Here is a 10,020-nt window from a genome sequence, read left to right on the forward strand (position 1 = left end):
TAGTTATTAGTACCAACCAATGCATTCTTTATTCAGTGGAGCTGAATAATATATGTCATACATTGTTTGCTGGATTCCCTTTATTTTGGGAGCTCTGGTGGCTTTAGTGGTAAGAAGTTATGCTGCCAACCCGACATCATCCAAATTCACCGGTTTTTCTGCGGCAGAAAGATAGGCAGTCTTCTCCTCTCCAGTTTACTGCCTCTGATGTTAGGTCAACTATGAGTCAGTTCTGACTCTGCTGTATTTAACAGCAACCTGTCTTTTAGGAGGAAGATTGATAAAGCAGGAACAGAGGTCAAGAGTACATGCTATGTTCCATGTGTGCTATACCTACATGGAGCTCTGGTAGTGTAGTCCAGGTACACTGAAACCACAGGCTTTTAAAGCCACCAGCCTCTCAGAGGGAGAAAAATGGGCAATCTCCTCCTGTGCAATTTAATCTTCAGAAAACCTGCTGAAGGGTCAGCTATGAGTCAGTTCTGACTGTAAGGCAATGAGGTTTTTACATATCTATGTGTGTATATGTGTGTGTGTGTGTCAGAGAGAGAGAGAGAGAACACAATGCACAGTCTCTTCCTGTAACATTTTTAAACCACTAATCACTTGGAAATAATTTTTCTCTGAACTTTAAGAGAATCTTACTCTTCCTTATTGTCATTGAGTCGGAACCAACTCAAAGCTGACTCTTTCCTGCAATCCTGAAGGCACGTGGTTCAAATCCACCAGATACTCTGATGGAGAAGGAGGAACAGTCTCCTCCTGTGCCCGTTGGATCTGATTCAACTGTACACAACAAGAAATAAGAACACACACAAAGCTGACCGTCTTGCAGGTTTTCAGAGACTATAAATTGCACTGGAGTAGACTGTCCATCTTTCTCCATTGGAGCAATTGATGGATTTGAACCACCTGCTATAGGGTTGATAGCATAACCCCATATCAACTATATCAACAGAGCTCCCTTTTAAGAAAATGTCATTTACCATCAAGGTGGAACCAACCCGTAGCTGACCCTCCAGAGTGTTTTAGAGGCAGCATGCACAGGAGGAGAATGCCCATCTTCCTCCCTCTTTCAGAAAAGAAGCATTCCAATTTAGTTGATGTCATTATAAAAAACAGTTGTCCTGGAATAGAGTTCTTATGCCTATCATATGTGACTTAATGTAGTTTAATTAACTGCCATTTTCTTAACTGTGATGGTCTTTAGTCAATAGAGACTTTTTTTTTGTCAATAGAGACTTTTATGGAACTGTATCTGTAAGGCTTCAGTTGGAAGATCACTAAACCATAGTAGCATTCTTCAACTTTTAAGAATATCCATTAAATAGAAGGTGTCACTGGAAGTAAAGTTCTAAACATTTTCCCCCCCTCTAACACTCTGTAGCTTATAAAATGTCACCTTAAAAGTTCACTGGAGTTTTGACTTTGTTCACCCTCCTGGTTGGCCACAGAGTAGGCACTAAGGTCCTTTTCATGATACATGCTTTTGCTGAAGTTGGTATTGATTGATTTCAATCCTGTTTCAAGTACAAAAGATGTGGATTTAACACAAGTCTAAACAAGCAAGTCTTACCCAGAATTTCTGGTAGCTACTCTTTATTACAGTGTTTGCTTATCAAAGTTACTCTTTCTTATACTGTTTGTTTATCAAAGTATGATGAAGAAGTAAAAAGTATGGGCATAATCTGTAGCCTATTAAACTGTTAACCCATAATAAAACTTGTGTATTTAGGTTTGAACCCACCAGCCACGCTGTAGAAGAAACTAACCTTGACAATGGTTAGTTTGCTATGACACTATATTCTTAGATTTGTGTTAGTGCATTTATTTAACTGTTTAAATGTTAGATATAAGCATAAACTAGCATGTGTTTACTTAAGATTCCAATCAAAGTTCAGTAATGTATTTAAATATGTTTTTCTGCCTGGTCTCACCATATCTGCTGCTATCCAGCGGATTCTGACTCATGATGATCCTCCACTGGGTTTAAGACTATAAATCTTAATGGGAAGAGATTTTTCATTTTTCAGTCAGAAGCCCAACACTTAACCTACTATGACACCAAGGCTCCTATTACAGAATGATGGTCAATACAAGTAAAAAACATGCTCAAGTCTTTATTCTTCTGAAACAAAAAGTATACATTTTTTTACTACATAATCATACCATAATTAATTTTTTTTTCTTTCATAATTAATTTTTGAGTACTTATGGGACTAATCAAATTTCTTTTCTCTGACTCACTTAATAACTATTTTTCCAAAATTCTCCTTGCAGAGTCAAAAGACCGCTAGTATGCCCCTCGTGATGCGGAAGCTAAGAGACCCCGACATAAACCCTTGTTTGTCGGTAGGGCGGCTTTTCATGTTTAAGAGTGTTAAGTTGGAACAACGTTCTTCTAGTTTTCACTGCTCTGTTTTTTTTGTAGTTACTGAATAAAGTTATTTCCATATAAGAATATTCCTGGTTGATGTCCTGTTTCACTAAAGTGTTTCTTGGTTTTCAAAATTTAGTTAACAAAAGATCCACTAGTTCTCATATTTGTGTAATATACATGGGTTTAGTTTTCACAGTAATACTTGTCACGTACATGTAACATTGAATAAAATCTTTACTACAAATGTAAACTGCCACTGAAATTTATATTTTAATACAATTATTTCTTCATGTCCTTGAAACAGACTGAACACAATGGACTCAAGTTAATTAGCCTGTTTATAGTCTAAAAGTTTTCACTAACCCACTGTGTGAAATAATTTCTAACTCATAATTACCCTCCCTTCGTTTTTGAGGCTGTAAATCTTCATGGGAGAAGACTGTGCATCTTTTTCCAGTGGAGTGGCTGTAGAAATTGTACACACTCCCCCCCTAGCAGTACTGCAATCCCCAAAGCTCATGATTTGAATCCTCCAGCTGCTCCATGGGGGAAGTATGGGCAGTCTCCTCCCTTGAAATTAACTGCCTCTAAAAAGCCACTAGAGTGTCAGCTATGAGTCAGCTCTGACTCAATGGTGAACAACAACCGCCCCATATGCACTTTGTAGATAATTTATACATTCATTATATTTTTGTCATAGAAATTTAGTTTTGTTCTATATAGTGGATCAATTTTCAACACTTTTAATAAGTTTGTTTAGATTGACCATGTGTTCTTAGATCTATTAAAGCAAATTACCCATCTCTTTAGTTAAAGCTTTCCTTTAAATGATCTTTCAGAATTATTCCTTTCACTTTGAAGTTTTCTTATGCAGTCTATTTCCAGTTCAAACAGTTTAAATTTAATTTCCAAATGACAGCTGCCCTCCTTTGAACTCATAGGTCTTTGTTGCTCACTTTGGTTTTGAAGTGATATTAATGATATCTATTAAAATTGTTCACATAATAGTGTATTTACTTGCGTAATGGAGTGAATGATAGCCAGAGTGCATTGTGATGAATGATGTTAACTCAAACTGCTTTGATGTACATCAACCACTAGTGATTTTACCTGGGATCTCCACACCAGTCCTCCACACGCAGATCAGGGCAAAGACCTGAAAAGCAATAGAGCTGTGTTGTGAACAAGTCTGGCTTATCCTTTAGGCAATTTGGAGCACATTGTATCCTGCCTCAATTTCCTTGTTAAACGGTTATTGCATTAAATGATCTCAGTTGAAGTCTTGACTCAAATTTTTCTGATTTGGGTATTTGGAATACTAACCCAGAAGATGTCTTCCCTGCCCAGAATGAAGGTTGGGAGTGAATTCTGTTTTTATTAGTCTACCTATTAAAGCAAACAAAAATGAACCATTTCATATCTCTTTTGGGAGACATAGCTTCAGAATTTCTTCTATTTTTTTAGATCTCATTGCAACTTTTAATGATGCCTATCTTACATGTTAAAGGAATCTGATGCTTCTACCAGATGTATGAATGAAAATAACTATGACAAGGAAAGGTGTTCCACTCAGTTCTTGAAGTACAAAAACTGCCGGAAATTCTGGGTAAGACTTGCTTGCTTAGATTTGTGTTAAATCCACATCTTTTGAGCTTGATACAGGACTGAAATCAATCAGTACTCTAAATCCTCTTGTATTCAGTGGCTATAGGGAAACTTCATTTTTCAATTTTATTTTTTAGCCCTAAAAGATTTTGGGATGCCCCCTACTCCAAGGCATGAAAATGTAGTGTGTTAATGATGTTGTTGTGTACTGTTGAGTCAGAACTGACTCATAGCTTTGTAGCTGACACTCCAGTGGGTTTTCAGAGGCAGTAAATCAACGTGGGTGGTGACTGCCTATCCTTCTACTATGGGTGTGCCTTTGGGATTGCAGCACAGCTTCTTAACACTCGGCAATCAGAGCCTCTAGTTTTAATGTAGGTAGGTAGACCTTTCTAGATGTATCTGTGATGGTGCACCTGATTCTAGCTATGATATTTTCAGTTGCATATGACATTTGGACAATTAATACAGAAGACTGAAAAAGAAGTGATGCCTTTGAATTGTGTTGACAAAGAGTATTGAATATCCCATAGACTACCAAAAGGACTACCAAATCGGTCTTAGAGGAAGTACAACTAGGGTGCTCTTTAGAGACAAGGATGGGGAGACTTATCTCACACACTTTGGGCATATTTGCAGGAGGGCCCAGTACTTACAAAAGGATGTCATGCTTTGAAAAGTAGATAGACGGCCTTCAATGGAATGGATTGCTATAGTCATTGCAACAGTGAATGAGCTTGTGCCTGGGAAAGATTTTGACGGTGGTATAGGATAGGGTAAAGTTCTAATCTGTTGTTTGTAGGGTTGTTAATGAGTCATAGTCACTTCAACAGCACCTAATGACAACAGAGCCCTTAAAACAACCTTGGTACATACGCTTCTAGTTTTCCTGGAGAGGAACATAACACCTCTGCCACAGCATACCACCTTTGCCTTCCGTTTCAGGCTCTTCCTTAACACTGCCACCCATGGTAATGCAGAATCCCATTTTTCTTAAGATATTGATACACAATTACTGTTTTCTACACACTGGACCAGCCACTTACTTTCCTTTTAGTGAACTATTGGTGTTAGTTAGAGATATTTAATAGTTTTTCTTGGTAGACTATATTCCCTTTTCTCTCCATTCTAATTACTATAAACATACTACTATGGAAAGAATTACTCCTGTTTACATGTTAATAGTTGGAAAACATTTACCTAGAGTCCAGAATTAGATTTTTTTGCTTTGCTTTTAATTTGGTTTTAGAATTTAGTCTTTGAATTAGCAATAGCAAATTACTGACAAATGATTAATAATTAATACATGACTTGTTCTTTTTTTATGCCTACATGCAGATTTCTGTCATGATCCAGAGAAGACAGAATGGAGTGAAGCCACCTATGCCCACAGCAGCAGAAAGAGAAGAAATCTTGGGAGCAATGGGGAAAATGCCATATTGAATGTCTATATTAAAATGATTTATATGACTTAAAAACAGATTAATATTTTCAGTAAATAGTTGTTGTAATCATTTAAGATTTCACGGGCCTTACCCAGTTAGTGATTTAATTCTCTAAGGGGAGACAAAGTGTTAGCACTATGTCCCTTGCATTTGCTCTTGGTGCTTTTGGGATATCATGGCTGCTGCTTTGTGATAATAAGTTTTTAGTACTTCTTGAAGGCACATTTTTGTTAGAAAGGGTTACATAAGAAGTTGAACTTGTACACTGAATTTTAAATGTAAAATTTGGAAAAATTCTTAATGGAGACTACATATTGGATAGTGTTTATAAGGAAAGAAAGAATGTGGCCAGCACTATCATGGAAAGGAAAGCTCGAATCAGGTTTGAAAATAATCTATAGACTGTTCGAACAAAAGGTGAGTGGAAGAGAAGACAGGCAAGAGTAAGTTGGAAGTGTAGAGTGTGGTAGGTCTTGAATTCCAGGCTTCCTCTTAAGACCTCTAGTCTTCAGAGAACTGATTCTCATTACTAAACCTTGCGTATTGACTGTGACAGGAAGCAGGGTTTCAAGAAGGTTCCCTTGAACAAATGGCATGCAACAACAGGCTGTTCTCCTGCTCCCCTCCCCCTTACTAAAGGGAAAAAGGATTCCATAGCTAAAATTTATGAACATTGAATAATTTTCTGAAGCTACAATTTCAGTTCCTGGGTGGAATGACAAAGTAAATTCATAAGAAGGAGATTTCTGTTTGCTGGATGAAATGGGCCATAGAAAGGAAGTATATGAGGATATCAGATGACCTCAACCTTATGATGCAGCTAGAGCTTAACTTCATTTTAAGACGTGCACTAGCACAGGAATATTCAGCATAACTACTGGAGTGACTGTTAGCTGTTCCACTTATACCCCTCCCTTTTTTTAATTCCGTTTTATTTACAGAATAGTTTTGTAAAGAGCAAATTGCTTGTGGTGTCCCTTCTCATCTGGTTCACTTCTTGCAGCTCCTGGATCAAACATGTTATGTTAACAGCTGCTGACAATCAACTATCCATCTCCCTGAATTAAGTCCAAAACTCAGCACAGATGTTTTAAAATCATATGACCCTTGACTTAAATGTAATTCATATACTATATAAAAACACTTGAAGTGTAGGAGTCAGTTTGTGTGTGTGTGTAATTGTGGGGTGCAACTATCACTAAGTCACTTCTTGAACATTTTTATCACCCCAAAAAGAAGTGTTACCCATTGTGCAGGTTTTGGGTGTGGGCATTGATACCTCCTTGGAAACATAACTGGAACTAGACTTGATAGATGATTTGGTGTGTCTTGTACTATCATAGGTATTTCTAGTTTGCTATTACACACTTTAAGAATACTAATGTTTAGCTTTTTCTTTTTTACTAAATATTACCTATTTTGGTGGCCTAGTTGTAAGAATATGCATTGCAATCCAGAAGACATGTGGTTCAAATCTACCAGCTGTTCCACTGGAGAAGGATGGGCAATCTCCTCCCGTGTGATTACTGCCCCTGAAAACCCATTGCAGAGCCAGCTGTGTGGGTCAGTTTCAAATTGATAGCACACAGCAAGTATTCACTGACTAATTGCAATAAAAATGTATTTATAATTAAAAACTGGAATTTACCATCAGTGGCCTAGTGGCATAGAGCTGCATTGCAGTCCCTAAGATACACAGTTCGAAGCCACCAGATGCTCTATGGGAGAAGGATGGGCAATCTCCTCCCTTGTGATTAACTGCCTCTGAAAACCTGTTGAAAAGTTTTTTTCCTGTGGGTCGGTTCCAACTCTGTAGTGCACAACAACATGTGGTATATAATCTGGTAAAGGAAGTTCTGATGGCTTAGTGACAAGGAGTTTGATTCTATCAGATGCTCCCCAGGAGAAAAATGGCAATGTCCCCTGCAGTTTACTGCCTCTGAAAACTCACTGACGGGTCAGCTCTGAATCAGTTCTGATTTGATGGTACATAACAGGCTGGTAACTATTAGTTTAAATTTTGAGCCACTGCTGAACTCTCTCAACGTGGTTGCATCATTTTACAATTCCACCGGCTGTGTATGGAGTTCCTTCACACACTTACCCCCAATTGTTACTGTCTGTCTTTGTAATCATCCCAGTGGGTGTGATGGGAACTAGTAGTGGTTTTCATTTGCATTTTCGTTGAATCTGATGATGAACATCTTTTCATGCTATGTGTTTGTTGGCCATTTATATATTGTTTTTGAAGGAGTATTAGTTCCTTGATCATTAAAAACTAGGTTTATTTGGCTTTATTTTGTTGTTGTTTTTTTAACTTGGTTGTAAGAATTTTTATACATACAATGGAGAGTGGTCCTTGTCTACCTTAAGTTCCTGGAGTCTTCTCTGACCCATATAGTGGCCCTATCTGGTGTCATCCTCACAATCTTCACTCACAGAGAACCTTTCTTTCCTCTTGACCTCCTACTTTTCTAGGCTTACACTGTATACATGTTCTTTATTATCTGATTTGCAATTTTTTTTATCCCTTGATATATATTTACATTTTTTGTGTTATTTTTGTAATAAGTTTTCAATTTAGTGAAGTCCCATTTATCCATTTAATTTTAATTTTGGTGTTGAATCTAGCCCTCAGTGCAGAGATTAGCTCAATCCATATATTCCTATTTCTGCAGTCTCTGTCAGTTACCCTCATGCCACTTTGCTCTTAGCCACCATCCTCCAGTTTGGCAGCTCTGGAGGAAGATCCTTGTCTCCTTTCAGCATCTGTGGGTCCAGAGTTCCTTGGCCATCTTCCATGGGCATGGCTCAGGCTAGGAGGTTTTTAGTACGGGGGCCCCAAGTCCAGCGGTTGCAGTGTGTTCCAGGCTCTAGGTGTTCCTGAAGTTCCTCTTGTGTTCTCCTCTCTGTTTGTCTTGTGAGACAAAAAAATGTTGCAAAGTCATACTCCCAAGAAACTCTTCTTCCATCGGCTTGCTCAGGGCTGTGACCTGAGAGAATATTTCATTTCACCCTAATCCCCTTCCAATGGATTAGCTGATCTCATCATGGGAACTCTGGTAGCTTAATGGTAATGAACTGTGCTGTCAGTACAAAGGTACACTGAATCTGCCAGCCGCTCTGCAGGAAAAAGATGAGCCCTCTCCTTCCATGCAGTCTGTTCCACCTTGACAGCACATAACATCATGGGGGAAACCACATCATCACTTAACTGCCAAGCCATTGAAAATCCTGGCCTAGCCAAGTTGACACATTTCTGGGGGATATAATTCAGTCCATGACAGATAAACTCCAATAAAGACCTAGGGGAAGATCTAGGAGGGTTCTAGCTCAAAGCTACCATATCCAAAGGACATGTGACCTTCCAGACAGCAAATGTTCTTATTAGGAAGCCCTCAGAGGCTCAGGGTTCAGGAGTTTGGATCAGCTAGCCCTGCAGGGTATGCTAAATTAAGGCTTTGAGGCTAATTGATCCCAGCCTCCCAGATAGATATTTTCTGATTTGGCTGTTTCCACGGTTTTTAAGTGTCAGAATCAAAACTGACTCATAGCTGAGCCCCCAGCAGGTTTTAAGGCTGTAGGGATTGTTCTGAGGAGCAGTTGCTGGATTCAAATCACCTGTTTAGATTGGCAGTGCAACTCCTAGCCACTAGGCCAACCTTTATTTTAGCCCAAGATTTTGAAGACCTATATGTTATATACATAGGTCTTTGTTCATTTTGAGAAAACTTAAATTTGGTGTGAGATAAGAGCCCAACTTTATTTGGTATTTGGCTGCCCCATTGTCCTAGTACTATTTGTTTAAAAAACCAGTTTTCTTCCTGTTTAGTTATTTTAGCACCCTTGCCATAAATCAGTTGACTGTAAAGTATTTCTGGCCTGAGTGTAATCCAGTTGATCTGTATTTGTTGTTGTTGTGTGCCATTGAGTCAGAACTGACTCATACTTGACCTTCCATCAGATTTTCAGAGGCAGTAAGTTGCAGAAGAGGAGATTGCTCATCCTGTAGAGCAGCTGGTGGGCTTAAATCTTGTGCCTTTGAGATTGCAGTGCACCTTCTTGCCACTAGGCCGCCAGAGCTACCTATTGATCTATAATGTCTTATGTCAACACCACACTGCCTTGATGATTATAGCTTTGTGGTGATGGTAGACCTTTTTGATTATTGGTTCCTATGAAGTGCTTTTGATGACAAATGTGTTATTTTTCAACAACAAACTCTTAATACATGTTTTTTCTTACCATATATCTAACCATATTTCTGTTTGAGTATTTTGAACAACAAACCCTCAACTTACGTTTTTATCTAATTATAGATCTAATATTCAAGTCTTAATTTGTCTTTGCAAATTCCCTGAATTTAGGAGCTCTGGTCTTAGAGCCCATAGCATGTGTTGCTAACCAAAAGTCTGCCCATCTCTGGGGTTTCGAAAGCACTACCGAATTCAAGGGGAAAAGATGGACAATCTCCTTTCATTACGATTTACATACAACCTTGAAAAGCCTGGGGAAGGTCTTTATGAGTTGAGACGTACCTGATGGTAGTGAATGGATTTCCTAAGTTTCTATATGCTTCTTTATGCCTAC

The 10,020-nt window shown here is 38.4% G+C and overlaps 1 protein-coding gene across 1 annotated transcript; it reads left to right on the forward strand.

The window, feature by feature from the left end:
- Positions 1–2,286: 2,286 nt before the first annotated feature.
- On the forward strand, positions 2,287–5,428 carry CHCHD7 (coiled-coil-helix-coiled-coil-helix domain containing 7). Its single transcript, XM_006888848.1, has 3 exons — positions 2,287–2,352; positions 3,888–3,986; positions 5,324–5,428. The coding sequence occupies exons 1-3, from the start codon at positions 2,299–2,301 to the stop codon at positions 5,426–5,428; spliced, it is 258 nt and encodes an 85-aa protein (XP_006888910.1). The 5' UTR covers positions 2,287–2,298.
- The last annotated feature ends 4,592 nt before the right edge of the window (positions 5,429–10,020 follow it).

Source organism: Elephantulus edwardii, unplaced genomic scaffold, assembly GCF_000299155.1.
Source record: "Elephantulus edwardii isolate Elephantulus edwardi_28Jun2011 unplaced genomic scaffold, EleEdw1.0 scaffold00072, whole genome shotgun sequence".
In the NCBI taxonomy this organism is placed as follows: Eukaryota; Metazoa; Chordata; class Mammalia; order Macroscelidea; family Macroscelididae; genus Elephantulus; species Elephantulus edwardii.

Excerpts from the sequence above, each read along its gene's own strand:
- CHCHD7 (XM_006888848.1), top strand. The coding sequence starts at position 2,299 with ATGCCCCTCGTGATGCGGAAGCTAAGAGACCCCGACATAAACCCTTGT. Across the intron at positions 2,353-3,887 it reads ACATAAACCCTTGTTTGTCG|GAATCTGATGCTTCTACCAG; the intron begins GTAGGGCGGCTT and ends TACATGTTAAAG. Across the intron at positions 3,987-5,323 it reads AAAACTGCCGGAAATTCTGG|ATTTCTGTCATGATCCAGAG; the intron begins GTAAGACTTGCT and ends GCCTACATGCAG.